This window comes from Aethina tumida, chromosome 5, assembly GCF_024364675.1.
Source record: "Aethina tumida isolate Nest 87 chromosome 5, icAetTumi1.1, whole genome shotgun sequence".
Classification (NCBI taxonomy): domain Eukaryota; kingdom Metazoa; phylum Arthropoda; class Insecta; order Coleoptera; family Nitidulidae; genus Aethina; species Aethina tumida.
In genome coordinates this window covers 14,900,102-14,923,781 of record NC_065439.1, presented here as the reverse complement: position 1 = coordinate 14,923,781, position 23,680 = coordinate 14,900,102, and the positions used below count along the sequence as shown (strand labels likewise).

General features: G+C 33.2%; 2 protein-coding genes across 42 annotated transcripts in view; both read left to right on the top strand.

Moving 5' to 3' along the window:
* Nucleotides 1–4,714, top strand: part of LOC109602277 (ecdysone-inducible protein E75) — a 111,506-nt gene extending 106,792 nt beyond the window's left edge. For 5 of the 6 annotated variants that reach the window (XM_049967410.1, XM_049967411.1, XM_049967413.1 and 2 more), the window contains exons 4-5: nucleotides 1,429–1,670; nucleotides 1,761–4,714. In XM_049967410.1, coding sequence (XP_049823367.1) covers nucleotides 1,429–1,670; nucleotides 1,761–3,530 — 2,012 coding nt within the window. In that variant the 3' untranslated portion in view covers nucleotides 3,531–4,714. Of the gene's footprint in view, nucleotides 1–838; nucleotides 1,172–1,428; nucleotides 1,671–1,760 lie in introns of those variants that run through there. The other variant, XM_020018617.2, reaches the window with a different exon arrangement.
* A 9,467-nt stretch (nucleotides 4,715–14,181) lies between these two features.
* Nucleotides 14,182–19,399, top strand: LOC109602279 (uncharacterized). 36 transcript variants are annotated; one of them, XR_007548047.1, is made up of 10 exons: nucleotides 14,182–14,310; nucleotides 14,359–14,979; nucleotides 15,042–15,127; nucleotides 15,180–15,969; nucleotides 16,032–16,117; nucleotides 17,013–17,098; nucleotides 18,005–18,090; nucleotides 18,143–18,926; nucleotides 18,989–19,074; nucleotides 19,131–19,399. XR_007548047.1 is itself a non-coding variant. In XM_049967418.1 (4 exons), exons 1-2 carry the CDS (start codon nucleotides 14,296–14,298, stop codon nucleotides 14,803–14,805), a joined length of 462 nt encoding a protein of 153 aa, XP_049823375.1. In that variant the 5' UTR covers nucleotides 14,182–14,295; the 3' UTR covers nucleotides 14,806–14,979; nucleotides 18,005–18,090; nucleotides 18,143–18,456. The 36 variants fall into 36 exon arrangements, 6 of the variants coding, with proteins under 6 accessions (XP_049823375.1, XP_049823377.1, XP_049823379.1 ...); XR_007548048.1 differs by lacking the exon at nucleotides 16,032–16,117; XR_007548046.1 differs by lacking the exon at nucleotides 17,013–17,098.
* Nucleotides 19,400–23,680: the final 4,281 nt, after the last annotated feature.

Here is a 23,680-nt window from a genome sequence, read left to right as displayed (position 1 = left end):
TTATTGTTTCATGTCACTGGAAATTATAAAAAATAATCATAATCAATTTTTTTGTCTAATTTCAAACTTTTATTACCCAAAAACAATCATTATGTATTGAAATTTAAAAAAATATATACAATTGTATTATTTTATGTCGTTGGAAATTATTTAAATAAGTGCCTGGCCTGAATTTTCTTTTTTACTTATTAAAATTTCAACTGATATATTTTTTAAGGCTTTTTAAAATCCATATAAAGACAATAATAATATGATATATAACTATTGTTTTAGGTTGTTGGAAATTAAAAAAAAAAAAAGAAAACAGAAACGAAATTCTCATTTGTTTTTTTTTGTCAAAAACAATAATTAAATATTTAAAATTATTTTATTTAAAGTAGAGAGTTAAATATAAATTTCACTCTTGTAAATGGCCAAAGTTTTTTGACCTAAAAATGTGGGCCACCATAATTCTTGCTTAACTAAGCGAAAGCTGAGACAAAAACAAAAATCTCTCATTTATTTGATCCATCAAATATCGAAGCACATCTGTGATCGAATGTTTTGTTGTTACTCCTGCCATTTAAATTGAGTGAATCAATTTAAATAAGGTATACCGGAGTAAACAAGGGAAACACCGGTCAAATAAAAATGGCCGTTCGCCATTCATTGCGGCTCCCGAGGCGCGAGTACTTACACAAACGTGGGCGGTTGTGCGTCCGGGATAGCGCCCCGGCGCGACAGAGAGGCTGCGTGCGAGCGAGACGCCACAACAGAACGACCTTGCGTCCCCCCAGAAAATCGAGCGCTAATCGGGCAACGAAACCGTCCGTGTGGAGGACGCACACACACACACAAACAGCGCGCTCAAGTTCAAGGGTGTTGGAGGGGAAGTGACGGCGTAGCGGGAGTGGTGGCGAGCGTGGAACGGGCGCAGGGGAGTGGGGACGGGCAAAGGCCGCGTGAGCCCAGTCGCGAACCGTTCGCGCCACTCCAAACCAGTCCGCCCGAGAGTCGGGAATGCAATCGCGCGCTAGTCCCGCCACCGGCAGCCCGACACTGACGGAACGCGATACACATGTGCCGTGTCTAGGTGAAAGTGTCCCGCGTCGACGTTACCAAGCCAAAATGACCGAGGAACTGCCCATCCTCAAGGGAATACTCAACGGCGTGGTCGACTACCACAACGCACGTACGTGTCACCTCGTCCAACCCCCAAACAACCCCACGAAAACATTCACACGAACGGCGTGGCGGTAACGCACTTTCGTTGACCCGCGGCACTTTCATTGGCCGCGTGAAAGCGAATTTCTCTCCGTCGTACTTTCTCCTCACGATCCGTACGACCGGTGCAATAAACCACCCCCGAACACACATTATTTCATAAAAAAATAATTTAATTGGAACAATTAAAGCTCCATGACTGACACATTAATTTTTTGATTGCAGCGGTTAGATTCGGCCGTGTGCCCAAACGTGAGAAGGCCCGCATCCTGGCCGCCATGCAGCAAAGCTCCAACTCCAGGAGTCTGGAGAAGGCGGTGGCGGCGGAGTTGGAAGACGAGCAACGTCTGCTCGCCACCGTCGTTCGCGCTCACATCGACACCTGCGACTTCACCAGGGACAAAGTCGAGCCCATGCTACAAAGGGCGCGAGACCAACCCTCGTACACCGCATGCCCACCCACTCTGGTAAGTATTTTACAAATACCCAACATCTGTTACATATTTTACTCAGCGCAATAGAAGACAGAAAATAATGATTTATTTATTTTTTTCCAGGCGTGTCCATTGAATCCGAACCCGCAGCCACTGACTGGACAACAGGAGTTGCTCCAGGACTTCAGCAAACGCTTCTCGCCGGCCATTCGCGGCGTAGTGGAGTTCGCCAAAAGGATTCCCGGATTCTCGCTGTTGGCGCAAGACGACCAGGTGACGTTGCTGAAGGCCGGCGTGTTCGAAGTGTTGTTGGTGCGTCTGGCGTGCATGTTCGATTCCCAAACCGCCTCCATGATCTGTCTGAATGGACAAGTGCTGAAACGTGACGCAATACATAACAGTTCAAACGCGCGTTTCCTTATGGACTCGATGTTCGATTTCGCCGAAAGGATGAACGCCCTGAGGCTGAGCGACGCCGAAATCGGACTGTTCTGTTCTGTGGTGGTAATCGCTGCTGACAGGCCCGGTTTGAGGAACACAGAATTGATTGAGAAGATGCACAACAAATTGAAATCTGCGCTTCAAATCGTTGTTAGCCAGAACCATCACGGCCAAGCTCACATTTTGGATGAGCTGATGAAGAAAGTCCCTGATCTCCGCACTCTGAACACATTGCACTCAGAGAAGCTGCTCGCATTCAAAATGACCGAGCAACAACAGATGATGCAGCAGCAGCAGCAACAATTGTGGGGCTCGCCGTTGGAAGAGGAAAGTAGCAGCAAAAGCCCGGCCGCTTCGTCGTGGTCGTCATCATCAGACGTCACAATGGACGAGGCCAAGAGTCCACTGGGCTCAGTTTCGAGTACCGAATCGATGAGTTCCTCGGAGATGACTTCGATTAATGACTATCATCACGGTCCCAGTCATCACCACATCAGCTCGAACGTCACAAACGCTCCACTTTTGGCTGCTACTTTGGCCGGAGGAATATGCCCACACAGACATCGGGCAAACAGTGGCTCGACTTCGTCGGGAGATGATGAACTGGCTGCAACATCACATCTGATTCACAATGGTCTGACGATCACACCAGTCAGCAGACCACACAACTCGCACCCCAGATTCAGAAAATTGGATTCCCCAAGCGATTCCGGCATCGAATCTGGCACCGAGAAGGTCGACAAACCCACATCGGTGTGTTCGAGTCCCAGATCATCAGTGGAGGACCACCACATCGTTGAGGACATGCCTGTGCTCAAGAGGGTGTTGCAAGCTCCACCTCTTTACGACACTAACTCGCTGATGGACGAAGCCTACAAGCCACACAAGAAATTCCGGGCATTACGCAATAAGGATTCGGCCGAGGCCGAACCAGTAGTCATTATGTCTCCCCAACCAGTGCAATCTCAGCTGCAAATGCAGTTGACCGCCCCGCAAAGCAGTTTATCCAGCACCCACTCAACGCTGGCAAAATCTCTAATGGAAGGCCCGAGGATGACGGCAGAGCAGATGAAGCGCACCGACATCATCCACAACTACATCATGCGCGGAGAGCAACCGTCACCAATGGTGACCGCCTCCCCAACCGCCTGCCCTTACAAAACCAACGGCTCGTGGGCGACCAGCGTGATAACGACGACGGCGCGGCTACAGCCCAACAACACCCAAACACCCCCGCCCCAGGAATACTCCAGGTTATACCTGCACCCGCAGTCGCCGCACTCGACGTCGCCCGCGCCGCCCCAGTCCCGATCGCCCGCCCTCCTCTCCGTGCCCACCAAAATGGTGGAGCTACAGGTGGACATTGCGGACTCGCAGCAGCCGCTCAATCTGTCCAAAAAGTCGCCGTCCCCGTCGCCCAGGCCGCTCAAAATTGTCACGCTGGAAGTGTAAGGATGCGGTGCGCCGAGCGTCGACGCCATCTCATGAGATTAGTACAAAAGTGGGTGTGTGCCGCTGCGGACCAAAAGACTATTTATTAAATTTGTGCCGCAGTGAATGACATTGAAAGGTGCCACTTTAATCGTATTGAAAAATGAAAACCAAATAATGCTGCTGCTCCTCCCCCTCTGTATAAATATCCAGTAAACTACTACTATGTCTATAATGTCTCTGTATGTTGATGTGTGACTCATGTCGTAGTTGTAGTTTTAATTTTGTTTTTGTTTTCTGGTTTGGTGACGGCTGCAAAGAAGCCGCCGAATTCTCATGTTCTCGTGTAAATTTACTTCCGCCATTCTGGAGCGTCGCGCCGATAACCCTCCCCCCCCTTGTACATAGCGGACCAAAAGCCCCCATTTCGTGCGCGACCCTATAGATAAGGTTTCAAACAATCAATCACTAATTTAATGGCTAAACATGTATGTAAATCAATATTTATGATTACTAAGTATCGATTAAAAACTGGCATCAGCACCAATCCTATTATAGATTTATTATATTATTGTTTAATATATGTGATAAATTTTTGATTTTTAGGACATATTTATGTATAAGTTTGTGTTACGTATCTCAGTTTGTAAAGAGACTCGTTATCTCATCATCATATTCATTTCATCACCGCGCCCCCCATTTTAACTATTTTAAGTTTAAGTCGGACGGGCCAGCGAAGAGAATGTGAGACTGAGGGGGGCAGTAATTGGCTCCCCATCGTACTATAACGTCCTCAAGACGTGAAAAAAAAAAATAAATAAATAAATAATCGCCTTTACTCCCCCTACGCTGTGTCTCTTCCGTTGTCCCGTTCAGGATGTGAAGGTTTCTGCCCTCAATTCAAGCCACACGCATACACACACACACCATGTAACATGTTTTTATCGAATTCTGTATTATAATTATTATTATTATTATTATTGTCACTGATGTTAACATGAAATGTTCTCAAACTGGACGGCGAGATGGGGCCCAGTCGTCGCACTATTTAGTAGGTCATTACATCGCGACGATTGGCCCATTGAACCGTCGATAAATAAAACCACATGTCAATGTAAACTTTTTGTCTTTGTTTTTTGTTTTTATTTTGTAAATTGGGAGCTTGTTGAGGCCGTCAGAATAAACCATGTCTTGGTGATATTTAATTTGAATTTTTATTCTCTCACTCCTTTTCCTAATGGTCCCTAAAAAAAATATAAAAAAGGTAAGTTAGTTGAATGCGACAAACGAGAATAGTTTGAATCAAAGATAATAAAGTGTTATCGTTTATCATTTTAAACGGAATTACCGAAGATAAAGTGGTCTGATTATGTTATATCAGACATTAACAGCAAAAAGTGCGCGTCTCCAAAATTGGAGACCTTGAACCCAATTTAATCAATTAACATTAACATTTTTTGTCTGCCCTCTCGTATCCACCTTAATTGCACGTCATTTTCAATGCAAAACTCAGATAATGTAAGCACGTAATCTAATCAGTCTCATTGATCGCATTAATTGATTAATGAACCCGACCGCAAAAATGTCCGCCGACCTCTCCAGATTTGAGGCTCATCGATTGCCTTCCAAATAATGTTGAAAACGACGATAATGCGGCAAACAAATTGCCGACCTTGGCCTTGAATTACATGGGCTTGTCGCGTGTGTGCCGTATTAAGCCCGCTTCTATAAATATACGAGCGGACACTACATGTGTACAAGCCGATTTCGTTCATTTTTTTTATTAATATCAAGATGACGATCCGACCGACGATCTATGGACGGACGGAGTTTTTGGATTTTTTCCCCGCTCAATCGTACAATTGGTAGCTGATAAAGTTAACCTTGTTCGTTGACATTTACCAAGCTTTTAAACGGCCAACCTTGAAATTAAAGATGGTAATTAGCTTGATTTATTTATGTAGAATTTCATTTCGATTTACAAAAACATAACTCCGACCTTCGGGTTCGTTTTTCCCGATTGCACGTATTTACTGCGTTTTATTGTAAAACAACAATAATAATAATAAGCGGACGTCGAAAGCCATCGCCACATTGTGTGCTGGACGGAGTGACGCACGTCGAAAAGAAAAAAATATTTCAGATTTCGAATTACACTGTTTTTCTTCGAGGTCAATGTCGGAGTGTGCGCGTGCTTCGAATGCTAAGGTCAAACGAAAATAACTAATTAATGTTTCCTAGTTGATTCCGTTCCACGGGTTTAAGCAACGAACAAATCATTTTTCTACTTTCAAACGCCACCAAATCATTTTCACTTTCTCCGTTTCGCAACGCGATCCTCTGCACAAAAATTCCTCATCATTTTTACATAGTGAAAGGAGGTGATTGTCTTGTTTTTTGTACAAAAAATTTGGTCTGCAATCAATTCATTTTTAGTGAATTGATAATAAATAAAGAAAACGTCAATCGAATTCTGAGTAAACTAAATTAAAACATTCAAAAGAAATCGAACATTATGATGTTATTTTCTATAGTAAACACATTTTTCGAAATATAAATAATTAAGTTATTTTTTTGCTCTCAGAATTGCGTAGTTTAGTTATGACCTCCAACTTTTGAACAACGCAAACTGAATTATCTTGTTTTCTTACCGCATAGAGTCTCTTATTTTACATAGTTTTCACTTTTTTTGTGGGGGATTCACCTTAAGTATGAATGACTAGTAGAGTAAAGTCACCTTGTCTATGTACACGTATGTGTAAGGTAAACAAGATAAATAAAGTAAGTAATGTAACAATCTTCCGAGAACTGCCTTAACTTATCGGGTAACGGAAAAAAATCAGTTTATCTTGCTCCTAATCCAAACGAACATAAATATTTGGCCAGTCCAACTTCCTCATTAATGCCGAGAATAGGATTTGCTTTTATCAAAAACATTATCTGTGAGTGCGCAACAACAGGTTCATGTTGTTGGTACATGTTTGTATGTCTCGACAATTGCTAAAAGTGACCTTTAGCAATGCAAAAAGTGCACCACACAATTTGATCCGCACTTGACCATCATTTGACTCCGGTGAATCATTTCCATTTCCTCATTAGTGACACGTTACATAATCGGACTGCAAACAAGACGGGATGACAGCATTTTTATTTTAATTTCATAAATCCATCCTTGAAATTTTATCGTCGCTTTATTCAAATCGGCATCTCAATTGTCCCGACCAACAAGGACGGCATCGCCAATCGACGTTTCAACTCAAACGCCACGATTGATTTCCAGTCGAATCAATTACCCGTTCTAACCGAACGTTTTGCAACGAAAACAATCAAACAACGATTTTTCGATCCATTTTCGCCGAAGGTTGCCAATAGGAAATGCCCGAGCAGTAACACATAAATATCATATCACAATCACGTCGAATTACTATCATTAAACCAGTACAATATTGAACGGCGATCGTTTTTACGCAACACAAAACGTAGTTAATTCGTTTCATTCTCCTGTTGTTATTTACGGCCATTAATCCACCGCGACCTTGCCGCTCCATATGTGTGTTTGCGCTCCTTAATTGTGTTGACCCGCGCCGGAGAATCGCCAGGACAAAAGGGTGACATTGGCTCATGTCGCGAAATAGCCGTGCTAAGTGAATAGGCTCGAAAATATTTACGAAAAACCGAACGTAAGGTATAAAACGAAGAAAATTCATAAAATTAATAAGTTAAAAAATTAGTTAATTAGGGGAATCCCCGTAAAACTATACATAAAAGAGCCTTTTAATTAATTGAATGTATTAAAACAAATTTTCACAAATAATCTTTAATTTATCTGAATACATTTTGTTCTATTTTGAGTCCGACCTTCGAAAAGCGGAAAAACAGAGCTGAAACGTATTATACTAATTGAAATCAAATGCGTTACACGCAGTTACCATTTTATTCGCATCTACGTCGCATATCTTTTTTTGTTTACATACAGTGCCACAAATAATTGATAAAATTTATTTGAACTATATTTAATTTACATATATTAGTTGGTTTTTTTAAAAAAATATTATTTTCTTTTGGAAATAACAATATTTAAAATAAAAATAAAATTTATTACAAATAATTTTTATAAATTTACTACTAACTAATTTTTATTTAGTAACTATTTTATTATTTATTTTTAAATTTTCTAAATTTTATTGTTATTTGTTAAGGAACTTTTTAATGATTTTTATTGTTTTATTAGGAAAAAAAAATATTTAAAAATAAGTTCAATATATTTAAGTTTAATTTTGAAATATTAAAAAAATATAAAATGAATGCACAATAAATAAACGTTTACACAATGTGCTGTAGTTATTTGAATGTACAGTATACAGGCCAAAAAAGAAATGTCATAAATTACTATTTAATGTTAATTAGAAAATGCACACCTCTAATTAAATATAATCATAATAAAAATTCTTTTGACTTTAAATCAAAATAATTTCTTAAATTAAATCTTAAACAGAGTCAATGAGTAACGTGGCAAAGAGCATACATTAAAAAACATATATATTTATTAAATAATTTAAGCATAAATGTAAGAATATAGAAAAATCGTCAATATTTTGTTGAAAACCAGTCATAACTATTATATCTCTCATGTCTATACATGTTACCAATAATTTTCAGTAATGGTACTATATTAAATCAAGGAAAAGGAAATTCCAAACCAGAACGTATCCACCATCGTGTTGCAGAGTGTGTATTGGTGAATTTAGGATCCAGACTTTTATTTGGAGAAAAAACAGTAGTTGACGGTTTCTTATTGAATTTTTAAACGAGTGTTGTTTTACATTTGATAAATATAATTGTAAACCATTTTTCACCAACATCTTAATCTTGACTTCAGTATTATTCAGACCTTGATTTTTTTAGTTAATTATTATTTCTCTTTCCTCCTGATTTCAGAGTTCCCACTAAGAATATATTACTATTAGAAGTATTGTTAAATAGTGCCACAAAAGTGAATATATCTGAATGTGCCATTTCTTTGGCCAACCAAATCATACCAACATATTATGATGTGAAAAATAATAAGTATCCTTATTGATATATAAAGAAAGTGCAAATTAAACCAATGTTTTCAATAAGTTTTGAAAGAAGTATTTATTTTCAAGTACTCCTATGTTCCTAGTGTACTAAAATTGCAAATTATCTTAAGAAAATAAAAGTAAAATAACTGATTTATAAAATTCTTTAAATATTCATGTGAAATAAAATAGGGACAATTTTAGAATTGCCAATAATGTATATGTTTGAATGTATTTCTTTATTTTTCGTTGCTAAATCTCTATTTTTAATAACTACCAAGCATCCACGAGTCTATCAACTTTTGGCACGTTTCCTGAGGGATTGAATTTCACGTCTGCACCACCAGGAACCAGATGGCTTCTTTATTAGTGACACTTTTACCCCTCAGAGCAATCACAACGTGCCACAAGTTCTCGATAGGATTTAGGTTTGGTGATTGGACAGGCCAGTTTAAAAACTGAACTTTGTTGTCAGAAAACCATTTATTTGCCATCTGTAATGTATGTTTTGGATCGTCGACTTGTTGCCCTACAATAAGATACTGCTGTCATTATTTCGTTAATAGGGTATATTGGAGCGACTCCTTGATAGTAGAAGCATCCCCATACCATAATACTAAACCCTCCTCCGTGTTTTGACTGTTTTAATCGTAAATTGGGACTTGTACTAGAAGACATGTGGGCGAAGAACCTGAGTATATATATACCATTTAATGGAGTATCATTATTTCTTCAAGATTGGTAGAGGAAGTATCTGAGTGCATTTACATCGTTTAATGAATTTCTAACATTTTAACAACAATTTAAACTTGATGAAATAGAAGAGCACTATAATATTTGCTAGAAGACTTTTGGAGAAGCACATGATTTCATCTGTATCTTTTAATGAGTCTCTAATACTTTAACAAAAATTTAAACATGATGGTATAGAAAAATATTATTATTTTAACATGAAGATTTTTGGGGGAAGTTTTTTACATGACTAAAGTAATATCGATGGTTTTAAGATGAGTGATGAAAAAAGAAAAAAACGTATTAAACATTGAAATGTTTTATATATTTACTGGCAAAATTTGTATATTGTTTAATAAAATATTTTTTATAAATTTTTATTTTATTTTATATTTATTACTTACTATTGTTTATATATTTTTTAAATTAATGATTGCTTTTGTAATATGAAATAGTTTTATTTTAATATTTTCTTTCATTAATTACTATTTGTTTTATAATATTTAGAAGTATATTACTTCATTACTTTTTATTAGTAAAAAAATGAATTTTAAAAAATATGCTATAAAGTGTGTAATGAATACACAATAAAACACGTAAAAAATGTTTAACTTTAACTATTTTAATTAAAACAAACTTGACGTCGAAACGAAGAAAATCTATTCATACGTGATTTTCAGAGCGAGTCTTTATCATTAAATCCAGCGACCTCGTAGTTAATAAGCCAAGGTTATATTTGGGATTTTGCTCGACCTATTTCCGATTCCACGTGTGCTCAACTAATACCAACTCGGGGACGATTATGATTAATATCGTGTTACAATGTAACATCTCCGTATCCTTTTCATTTACGATACACAAACATAGAAAATAAGCGTTTCCGTGCTGTTTAATTAATTATAAAGATATTTTGTCGAAATACAACGCTTGGTACAATGTTAAACCAATAAGGAACGTTTTTATCTGCAGCATAAATTTAAATTATCAATTTACATGCAAAATCGAAGGTTAAATACGGGTACCAACAAGAGATTTATTACCAAACATTTAGCGCAATTTTAATTCAGTCGCTAATAAAATTTAGTTTCTTAGTGAAAAACAATGTCAAAAAAATGTTGGCACTGTCGGAAAGGCACGGGGGCCAAATTTAATTTATCAAATGACCAATAAAAATTTTCTATCGAAACAACCTTGGCGCAAAATAGTTTTCAAAGTCGTCCGGCAATGGCAAATTAAATTAAATTTGAATGTCACCGGTTCCTGAATTATTTCGGAATGTCAGACCGTAACATTTCCTACTAATTATTTATGTTGGTTCGACAAGCATTTTTGTTATTGGCAACCGTTCACAATGTTTTCTGTCTAGTAGGGAAGGTTTCTCAGTTAGTTGTTTTTTTTTTTGGTAATTATGGGATATTAATGTTGGTGATTAAGTGATAAATTGTTTTCGTTTCCTTGATCGAGGCCGAAAACAATAAAATTATGCTTAAGAACTGTTCAACAAAGGACGCGAATTCAATTTTCCTTTAACAATTAATTGTCAAATCAAAGTTATTTTCGTGGCGTCGTTAAAATAAACGGCATGTGGTAATAAAGACGGCGGCGATACAAATATCATTTCCTCGTTAGAAAATTTGCGTGCGAACAGGAAAGGTCACGTATCGCGTTACCTTTTGGCAACGTCTCGTCGCTCCAATAATCGCAAAAACAGTCTCTTGCAGTTATTATTTGTTGCGTAACCGTCGCACCAATTTTGCGCCGACGAACATTTTCGCGTTGTCGCGTACAATTGGGGTTGTTGGGAGTGATGGCGAAACGGTCGTTGAAATTCGTCTCGTTTCAACAAAGAGACGCCCTTGAATCGGTCGTGATCCAAGGCCTTTTTGGGCCACACATACGTGTCGCCGCGTTTTGCTCGATTTTCTGCCAGCGAGCCTCTCAAGGGCCGCAGACTGGGTTCGACAACCCCGATCGCCATCTCTCCCCCCGATTGAAGAGTACGAACGGATTAATCGCACTGTTTTTCGGACTGCGGCGAAAATTGACTGAATAAATTGGTGTAACCTTTGTTTTAGCGCATCGCGCTATCGTTCACCCGTCTCAAGGCCGCGTGCGGACGACTTGTGGCGATTTTTCCGGACTTAGGAATTTCTGTCGTCCGTTTCGTTGTTACGTTCTGAAGGTTATCATTTTCATTAGTGATTCACACGTTCCACGGTCGCGGGCTCCGGCTCCGCTATCAATAACACAATAACACTGATAACCAGCCGTCTACGCTTGAACGAATTTTTTTGACCGCTTCAATTTTCCATCAATAAATTATTCCATTCGTTACATTATTGTGAAAAACTGGAGTATCATTATTTCTTCAAGATTGATAGGGGAAGTACCTCAGGTACCTGGGTGCATCTGAATCTTTTAATGAGTCTCTAATACTTTACTTTACTAACAATTTAAACTTATAGAAGACTTATAGAAATAGAAGAGAATTATAATTTTTCTTAGAAAACATTTGGACAAAGAGAGAGTATATCTATACTATTTAATGGAGTATCATTATTTCTTCAAGATTGATACGGGAAGTACAGTACCTGAGTGTATGAATTTTTAACACTTTAACAATAATTTAAACTTACTAATAATTTAAACCTGATGAAATAGAAGAGAATTATAATTTTTACTAGAAAACATTTGGACGAAGAACCTGAGTATATCTATACCATTTAATAAAGTATCATTGTTTCTTCAAGATTGGTAGAGGAAGTGTCTGAGTGCATTTACATCGTTTAATGAATTTCTAACATTTTAACAAAAATTTAAACTTGATGAAATAGAAGAGTACTATAATATTTGCCAGAAGACTTTTGGAGAAGTACATGATTGCATCTGTATCGTTTAATGAGTCTCTAATACTTTAACAAAAATGTAAAAATGATGGAATAAAAGAACATTATTATTTTAACCAGAAGATTTCCGAGGGACGTATCTGAGTGCACCTGTAATTTTTAATAGATATCTAATACTTTACTAACAATTTAAACCTGATGAAATAGAAGAGAATTATAATTTTTACTAGAAAACATTTGGACGAAGAACCTGAGTATATCTATACCATTTAATAAAGTATCATTGTTTCTTCAAGATTGGTAGAGGAAGTGTCTGAGTGCATTTACATCGTTTAATGAATTTCTAACATTTTAACAACAATTTAAACTTGATGAAATAGAAGAGTACTATAATATTTGCTAGAAGACTTTTGGAGAAGTACTTCATTGTATCTATATCTTTTAATGAGTCTCTAATACTTTAACAAAAATTTAAACATGATGGAATAGAAGAACATTATTATTTTAACCCGAAGATTTCTGAGGGAAGTATCTGAGTGCATCTGTAATTTTTAATAAATATCTAAACTTTACTAACAATTTAAACTTGATGAAATAGAAGAAAATTTTAATTTTTACTAGAAGACATTTGGACAAAGTACCTGAGTTTATCTATATCCTTTAATGGACCTGGTTCATTTGTATCAACATGATGGAATAGAAGAGTACTATATTTTTTGTTAGAAGACTTTTGGGGAAGTACATTATTGCATGTTAATGAGTCTCTCGTACTTTTAAAACAATTTTAACTTGATAAAATGGAAGAGATCTAAAATTTTTATTAGAAATCTTTTGAGTGAAATATCTGAGTCATTTGCATATTTTAATAAAACTTAAGATCTTAATAAGAATTTAAAGGTACCACAAATTTTTCTAGAAAACTTTTAAGGTGAAGTACTTGAATACACATTTTTTTAATGAATATCTAATACTTTAATAACAATGTAAAGTTGATGAAATAGAAGAATATTATTAACAAGAAAACAGAAATTTAAATTTGGTGACATAGATAAGGTTCTACAATTTTTATTAGAAGACTTTTGTGGTGAAGTACCTGATCATTTAATGAATCTCTAAGCCTTTTAAAACAATTTAAACTTTTAATTTTTAAAATGTTCACAATTCTGTGGCTCGTACAAAGTTATTTTCTTGTCCAAACAAAAAATATGTGTTTAAGGGTCTAGAAGCGATTTCTATTGTCTTGGACAAACAACAATGTTAGTGACCCTGCTGACCAACGCTCATTGCTGTTACGGACCTGTTTTTGTTACAGGAGAAAAGTCCTCGGGATTCTAATAACAGAGCGCTTTTTAAATATTTACACATCTCGGCCCTGGACCTTGACTATTATAACAAAACATACAACGCACATTGGGTCGAACCAAGTAACATCAACAACCTCCAATAAGATAACAAATTTTCCCATATACACTTTTACAAATCTGACAAATAATTTTGAGATAACCAAAGGAAATGCATCCAACCACTTTATTGACATATTAAGAGACACCAAAAGAATATAAATGGTATTTGACCGTCTCATGGTGCGTCGGTAAGACAAATATTTGTTCAAAAACTATAAGTCATCACTTGGAAATGGAAGTGAGTACTGTGGGTGTGATGTTACGTCATTGGCCTTAACAAAATGAGAAAAAAATAAACTACATTACTGTACGTACACAGGTCCAAGGTTAAAACGTCCACAAATCCGTCCGCATTATCAGCTCGTAGATTATTTCGTTAAACAACACGTATCATTTACTACAATTCGGATACTTTTCATAAATAAGTTTCTTGCGTGGTGATGAGGAAACTGTGCCTATATACGGGACAAGGTCGCCATCACCGTGCATTGTATGCAAATAAGAATTTTGAGATGCGAGAGAGAAATGAAATAGTGAAAAGCGTCAACTTTCTCCTTAACCAAAGTCACGGTCGGATTAAACTTAGCCAAATTATTTCCACGCCTTTGACACATCTTTAATTGGTGCCAAAATTTGTTTGTTTTCGGTTTTCGCATAAACAAGTTGGCAATTAGCTGATCAAATTGTCACCTTTGGCAATAACAAAAGCGTCACATGTCATCTGGTTGGTGAATTTTTCAAAAGCATGGACTTTTTGAAAGTAAGCGACTAAATCCTTAAACGACACGAATTCAAACTTCTCTTCCAGTTCTTCACAGCACCAAAAGAGACCCCGATTGTCAGAGAACAAGCCGAAAGGATTCTGGCTTTGAAACGTGAAATCGACGAGCTGAAGAACCAAAACTTAACCCTGGAGAAGATAATCATAAACAACGGATGCGAAGTGCCTCCGTACGGCCAAGGTGATCAGGTCTCCCACAACTTCCACAACACAATGACCGGTTACGAGAAGTTCATAGAGGAGCACATGGAAATTAAGGAGCAGATGGAGACCCAAATAAAATTGACGGACGAACGTATAAAAGAACATGAGCGAACTATCAACGAGTTTAAGGAGAAGTTCGCGGACACAAAGTCGCAGATTGAGATGCGTAAGGCCAATCTGGATGTTATAAAGGGGGAAGTTTTCGACTTGAGTCTGAAGGCACGTGACCTTACCGAAAAGTGCGATGTCAATTATCATTTGTTTGGGTAATAATATTTAATGTTCCCGCCAAATTTGCAGTGACAAATCTTCATTAAAAAATCTAGTTTGTTTAAAACAAATTGTTGCTAGGAGAGTAACATATTGTTTTTATCAATATTTTTTTTTGTTCTTGTATAGCGTTATGTTCGTCGTAAAATGAGGAAGAGAAAAAGTTTTGTTTTGGTGAGTACATTGTGATTTATTTTAAAAACATTATTAACTAATAAACTATAAACTAATTCTAGTTATTAAAAAAACACAAAAAGAAAGGAAATTATTAAATAGCCGTTATGTTCGTCGTAAAATGTAGAGCAGAAAAAGTTTTATTTTGGTGAGTACTTAGAGATATTAAAAACATTATTAAAATTTAATTCTAATTCTAGTTCTTAAAAAAAAAACACAAAAAGATAGGGAGTTATTAAATTCAAAAGAAGCAAGAAGAAATGTGAAATGATATAAATATATAATACTACTAGTAACTACTTGGTAAATGTGTCTTTAATACTTGTGTTGAGTAATATTAACATTTAATGTGATTTGAATGAACTTCAATTTTTTGTTGATTAAATTTATGTAAAATTGTAATTTATGTATTATACATCTGTTGTAGATTATTGTTACAAAAATATATCGAGTAAAATGTATTACAAAATTATTGTTAGTACTTATTATTGAAATATATGTTTATATTATTTTATTGCAGTAATTATTTGTATTCTTTAAGATTGTCAATACTTCACAAAATAATTTATAGCTGAGAAGAGCACATGGAAATTTAAAGAGCAGATGGAGATCCAAATAAAATTGACGGACGAACGTATAAAAGAACATGAGCGAACTATCAACGAGTTTAAGGAGAAGTTCGCGGGCACAAAGTCCCAGATTGAGATACGTAAGGCCAATCTGGATGTCACAAAGGGGAAAGTTTTCGACTTGAGTCTGAAGGCAAGTGACCTTACCGAAAAGTGCGACGTCAATTATCATTTGTCTGGGTAATAACATTTAATATTTCCTCCAAATTTGCAGTGGCAATTCTTCATTAAAAAATCTAGTTTGTTTAAAACAAATTGTTGCTAGAAGAGTAACAACATATTGTTTTTATCAATATTTTTTTTTGTTCTTGTATAGCGTTATGTTCGTCGTAAAATGAGGAAGAGAAAAAGTTTTGTTTTGGTGAGTACATTGCGATTTATTTTAGAAACATTAATAACTAATAAACTATAAACTAATTCTAGTTCTTAAAAAAACACAAAAAGAAAGGGAATTATTAAATAGCCGTTATGTTCGTCGTAAAATGTAGAGCAGAAAAAGTTTTATTTTGGTGAGTACTTAGTGATATTAAAAATATTATTAAAATTTAATTCTAATTCTAGTTCTTAAAAAAACACAAAAAGATAGGGAGTTATTAAATTCAAAAGAAGCAAGAAGAAATGTGAAATGATATAAATATATAATACTACTAGTAACTACTTGGTAAATGTGTCTTTAATACTTGTGTTGAGTAATATTAACAATTAATGTGATTTGAATGAACTTCAATTTTTTGTTGATTAAATTTATGTAAAATTGTAATTTATGTATTATACATCTGTTGTAGATTATTGTTACAAAAATATATCGAGTAAAATGTATTACAAAATTATTGTTAGTACTTATTATTGAAATATATGTTTATATTATTTTATTGCAGTAATTATTTGTATTCTTTAAGATTGTCAATACTTCACAAAATAATTTATAGCTGAGAAGAGCACATGGAAATTTAAAGAGCAGATGGAGACCCAAATAAAATTGACGGACGAACGTATAAAAGAACATGAGCGAACTATCAACAAGTTTAAGGAGAAGTTCGCGGACACAAAGTCTCAGATTGAGATGCGTAAGGCCAATCTGAATGTTATAAAGGGGGAAGTTTTCGACTTGAGTCTGAAGGCACGTGACCTTACCGAAAAGTGCGATGTCAATTATCATTTGTTTGGGTAATAATTAATGTTCCCACCAAATTTGCAGTGGTAATTCTTCATTAAAAAATCTAGTTTGTTTAAAACAATTTGTTGCTAGGAGAGTAACAACATAATGTTTTATCAATATTTTTTTTTTCTTGTATAGCGTTATGTTCGTCGTAAAATGAGGAAGAGAAAAAGTTTTGTTTTGGTGAGTACATTGTGATTTATTTTAAAAACATTATTAACTAATAAACTATAAACTAATTCTAGTTATTAAAAAAACACAAAAAGAAAGGGAATTATTAAATAGCCGTTGTGTTCGTCGTAAAATGTAGAGCAGAAAAAGTTTTATTTTGGTGAGTACTTAGTGATTTATTTTAAAAACATTATTAAAATTTAATTCTAATTCTAGTTCTTAAAAAAAACACAAAAAGATAGGGAGTTATTAAATTCAAAAGAAGCAAGAAGAAATGTGAAATGATATAAATATATAATACTACTAGTAACTACTTGGTAAATGTGTCTTTAATACTTGTGTTGAGTAATATTAACAATTAATGTGATTTGAATGAACTTCAATTTTTTGTTTATTAAATTTATGTAAAATTGTAATTTATGTATTATACATCTGTTGTAGATTATTGTTACAAAAATATATCGAGTAAAATGTATTACAAAATTATTGTTAGTACTTATTATTGAAATATATGTTTATATTATTTTATTGCAGTAATTATTTGTATTCTTTAAGATTGTCAATACTTCACAAAATAATTTATAGCTGAGAAGAGCACATGGAAATTTAAAGAGCAGATGGAGATCCAAATAAAATTGACGGACGAACGTATAAAAGAACATGAGCGAACTATCAACGAGTTTAAGGAGAAGTTCGCGGGCACAAAGTCCCAGATTGAGATGCGTAAGGCCAATCTGGATGTCACAAAGGGGAAAGTTTTCGACTTGAGTCTGAAGGCAAGTGACCTTACCGAAAAGTGCGACGTCAATTATCATTTGTCTGGGTAATAACATTTAATATTTCCTCCAAATTTGCAGTGGCAATTCTTCATTAAAAAATCTAGTTTGTTTAAAACAAATTGTTGCTAGAAGAGTAACAACATATTGTTTTTATCAATATTTTTTTTTGTTCTTGTATAGCGTTATGTTCGTCGTAAAATGAGGAAGAGAAAAAGTTTTGTTTTGGTGAGTACATTGCGATTTATTTTAGAAACATTAATAACTAATAAACTATAAACTAATTCTAGTTCTTAAAAAAACACAAAAAGAAAGGGAATTATTAAATAGCCGTTATGTTCGTCGTAAAATGTAGAGCAGAAAAAGTTTTATTTTGGTGAGTACTTAGAGATATTAAAAACATTATTAAAATTTAATTCTAATTCTAGTTCTTAAAAAAAAAACACAAAAAGATAGGGAGTTATTAAATTCAAAAGAAGCAAGAAGAAATGTGAAATGATATAAATATATAATACTACTAGTAACTACTTGGTAAATGTGTCTTTAATACTTGTGTTGAGTAATATTAACAATTAATGTGATTTGAATGAACTTCAATTTTTTGTTGATTAAATTTATGTAAAATTGTAATTTATGTATTATACATCTGTTGTAGATTATTGTTACAAAAATATATCGAGTAAAATGTATTACAAAATTATTGTTAGTACTTATTATTGAAATATATGTTTATATTATTTTATTGCAGTAATTATTTGTATTCTTTAAGATTGTCAATACTTCACAAAATAATTTATAGCTGAGAAGAGCACATGGAAATTTAAAGAGCAGATGGAGACCCAAATAAAATTGACGGACGAACGTATAAAAGAACATGAGCGAACTATCAACAAGTTTAAGGAGAAGTTCGCGGACACAAAGTCTCAGATTGAGATGCGTAAGGCCAATCTGAATGTTATAAAGGGGGAAGTTTTCGACTTGAGTCTGAAGGCACGTGACCTTACCGAAAAGTGCGATGTCAATTATCATTTGTTTGGGTAATAATTAATGTTCCCACCAAATTTGCAGTGGTAATTCTTCATTAAAAAATCTAGTTTGTTTAAAACAATTTGTTGCTAGGAGAGTAACAACATAATGTTTTATCAATATTTTTTTTTTCTTGTATAGCGTTATGTTCGTCGTAAAATGAGGAAGAGAAAAAGTTTTGTTTTGGTGAGTACATTGTGATTTATTTTAAAAACATTATTAACTAATAAACTATAAACTAATTCTAGTTATTAAAAAAACACAAAAAGAAAGGGAATTATTAAATAGCCGTTGTGTTCGTCGTAAAATGTAGAGCAGAAAAAGTTTTATTTTGGTGAGTACTTAGTGATTTATTTTAAAAACATTATTAAAATTTAATTCTAATTCTAGTTCTTAAAAAAACACAAAAAGATAGGGAGTTATTAAATTCAAAAGAAGCAAGAAGAAATGTGAAATGATATAAATATATAATACTACTAGTAACTACTTGGTAAATGTGTCTTTAATACTTGTGTTGAGTAATATTAACAATTAATGTGATTTGAATGAACTTCAATTTTTTGTTTATTAAATTTATGTAAAATTGTAATTTATGTATTATACATCTGTTGTAGATTATTGTTACAAAAATATATCGAGTAAAATGTATTACAAAATTATTGTTAGTTCTTATTATTGATATATATGTTTATATTATTTTATTGCAGTAATTATTTGTGTTCTTTAAGATTGTCAATACTTCACAAAATAATTTATAGCTGATGATAAAAAATATGGCAGGTGAGTCAATAATTAGTTCATAACACATTTCAGCAAAATTACAAGTAAAAAATGGATTATTGCTTATGTAACATTTATTTAATTAAGCTGGTGCAAAAAATGGAGCACCTGCTGAAGGATTTCCATCATCAGGTGTCTTCACTTATGCGCTCGTGCTCGAATTTAATGGTCTCGGTTATGTTTTATGTTTTCTTTCAGACAATTTGCCAATTATGATTAAAATGAGGGCACAAATCAAAAATAAACTTACTAAAGCATAAGCGATATACGAAATGGTAAGAGAAAATAGTCTAAGTAGTGTGAAAACTTTATTTTATTGGTTTATTAGATAATGACAAAAGTGGTTCAATGTATTCACCAAAAATTACCATACTAATACGTTTGACATTTACAAATTTCCTCAATATTTTATACCAAAACCGCTTAATTTCAAGCAAAATCCCACGCCACAGTTTTAAATTTATTACCTCCATCGAAACACACCGATAAAATCACAAATATTCAAAACAGAAAAATTAATTTATCTGCCACGTTCTCGAGGTTTAATAATAGAAAATCCGTGTCAATGCTGGGCCCATAAACTGGGTTAATTAGTTTACTTTTCGAGTTTGTTGAACTCCCGAATTATTTACAAAACATGCCAAATTTACCCAAAAATGTGCCCGAACATTTACGTGTATTTTGAGGGTTTCGCGTTGACAGCGTCACAACCTCAAAATAAGTCTGGAAGGTTTTGACGTATATTTTTTTCATTGTCAATGTTTTCGATCTTATTAATTGTTACGATGTTGTGCAAGGGACACGAACATAAATAAATTGCGGGCAGCAAAATAAAATGCGTGAAAAGACGATCGACACAGAAAAGTTTCGTGGCACCTGCACGGACACGAGCGTAACCTACTAACATTTTAATTTGCCGAAACGAGGAGCGAAAAAATGCAGCAGGAAAATTGCACAAAAGGCCGAGACGCAGATGTGGACGCTCACCCCGAATCCAGCACCTGTACCACCTGCCCAAACGATCGATTTCTCTTCGTGGCTCTCTCGCAATTGCAGTTCTTTTCATTGCCACATCTTGGGCTCCCAATTTCGACAGCCCAGTTTCTTGGTTTTTTTTCTTCGTACTTCGATAACTCGAACCATGAGTTGCCAAAAAGGGTGGTCAGGTGGGCAAATAGTGGAGGTCACTGGACCTATTTCGGAGATTGTTTAGAGAATAGGTTTAAAAAATATTAACAATAAATAAAAAAGTCTTTAAAATGGGTGTCAGAACACCACTGACATAAGAAAAATATTTTTTCTTTATAAGTTTACCAGGTGCCAAGTCAAATGGATAATGGTTTCCAAGTCGAAGTTATTTTATACAAAATTTACTATATAAATTAAATTCCCTTGGAATTAACAAATTCACTAATCAATATTTGTCTTTGTACTTTTGTGTACGTTAAGAATCAATGGATTTAAATTGTTGTTATAGATGGGATACTCTGGGGTGCCACAAGGATCCAATCTAGCGCCTTTTTTATTATTTGCAGATGATTTCAATATTTCCGTTTTATCAATTTCATCTTTGAATGTACGTTTACAAACTGTGATGCTTTGTGCCTGGTTTGTATGGAATGGTATTTGTTTAGAATTGCAGCTCCACCTATTTTTGCCTAAAAAACGATATTTTTTTATATATATTTTTTCAAAATATATTCTACTCTTTGGCACATTAATAAATATGTTCAGATCGAGTAAAAAAATAACATATTTTCAAAAAAAAAATTTATCTATAAACGCAATTTTTCAAAAAAATATAAAAAATCAATATTTTTTCATATATATTTTTTAAATGTTTTATTTTTTGACGTGATAAAGAACAAAAATAAAATATTTTCAGAAGAAATAGAAATCTAACCTAACATAACCTAACCTAACTTAATCTAACCTATTTTTTTTTAGAAAGTTTATAAAAAAATAGGATATTTTCAAAAAAAAAAAAAAAAAATTTTCAATAATGTGACTTATGACTAACATAACCTAACCTACCTTATTTTATTTTTTGAAGTGATAAAGAAGAGCAAAAATAATATATTTTCAAAAAAAAAAAAGAAATAGAAACCTAACCTTATCTAACTTAATCTAACCTATTTTTTTAGAAAGTTTATAAAAAAATAGGATATTTTCAAAAAAAATGGCCAATAATGTAACTTCAATTTTTTATAAAATTAAATTAAATAATTTCTAATTTAAAATATACTTTTTTTGAGATTTTTCTTCAAATTTTTACGAACACATTTATAAATTCAAACTTTTTTGTGTTTTTTCAAAATTTGTAAACATTTTAATAATAATAAGATTTTCAAATATTTATACAAAAAATTATTATTAAATTAAAACCAAAAATATGTGATATAAATAGAAAAAACAACTAGCAGCAATGTATATCTCGTAAACTTTGAGTAAATTCAAAATAAAATAAAATAATAAATAACAAATATAACCGTTTATGGTAAAATAGGAATTGTTTAAAACGGAATATTAAAAATTTGAAATTTTTGTCAATGAAAATTTTTGGTAAATTATTGAAAATTAATAAATAGGTTAATAGAGTAAAAAAAGATGAGAAATGATAAAAAATATAAATATTTTTTTATTAAATTTTATAAAAATTTTAAAAAATTTAAATTTACGTAATTGATTCTATTTTTGATAAGACTTGTGAAAAAAATAGAATAAAATAAAATTTCATAAAAATTTCAAGAAAAAATGTCAAAAATTAGTATTGTTCAAAATTAAAATTAATTCTGAACATCATTATAAAAAATATTAATATTTTGATTTTTTATCTCATTTTAGAAAAAATTATAAAATTTTCAAAAATTTATAAAAAAAATGAACAATTACGTTAACAAAAATTTATTTTATTAAATTTTGTAAAAATTTAAAAAAGTTCATAAAAAATTTAAATTTACGTTTATTATTATTATATTTTATTATTGATATTTATTATCATGTATTATTTTTATTATATTGATATTTATTATCATATATATTTTTACATAAATATATATAAATATTTTATTTTTGATGAGATTTATGAAAAAAATTGAATAAAAAAACAAAATTTCATAAAAATTTTTGAGAAAAAATTTAAAATTAATTTTGACCATCAAAAATTAAAAAATATATATGAAAAAAATATTGATTTTTTGATTTCTTATGTTATAAAACGAGAGGTCTTATTTGACTAAAAATTATGAAATTTTCAAAAATTCATAAAAATTGAAAAATTTTTTTTTTTTTTGAAAATATATTATTTTTGTTTAATTTTCAAACAAAAACCGTGAAAATCGGCAAGTTTTTAAATTTAAAATTAGTTTTGTTTGAATCATATTTATAATTTGTTTTTAATTTTTAAGAAACTGTGTAAACCTCATATTGACCTCTTTTGAAACAAACAGTTTATTGAGCAACAAATTACACATTTTTAAAAATAAATAAATAATAGACATAAATATCTGAACCGTATGGTAAATAAGATAGAACTTCCCATTTAACTATCCCTATGAATCTCTGGTCTTGTGCTATTTTGAAGAAAATGTACAAACAGAACGTCTTTTCTATTGAAAAAGAAGTTCTTTACTTTTTTCATGGACAATTTGGTAGATAGACAATAAGTTCCAGAAATCAAACACATTCTTGGGTTAAGACTCATTTTAGTACTGTTCTTCCAAGTTTTTAATTCCTTAGTTGTTACAGGACGACTTTGAAGTTCCTTTCATCATTGAAAAATCGATCAACTATTGAATACACAATTTTTAACCTAAAAAAGTAGAATCTTCTTTTGCATTTTTATTGCTAAACTGTCCCTAAAACATTTTACGAAACTAAACGAGTCATTAACTAAAATTACATGATCACCTTGAAAAAAAAAATAGTGGTGCGCCGTTCTGGCGAGCGTCGCGGCGTCCCGCGATCGTTGACCCGCCGAATTATTTTCGCGGTCGAAATGGAAATAAAAATAATAAAAAAAAAATAGCCCGAGTTTCGGGTAAACACGCCCGCGCGAAAACATTATGTCAAAGTGAATTTGATGCGGCGAACAAAAGTGCGCTTCTTGATTTGTGTTTATTCGCGACGGTAAAGTTGTCCGGGTTTAATTAAGACGGTCG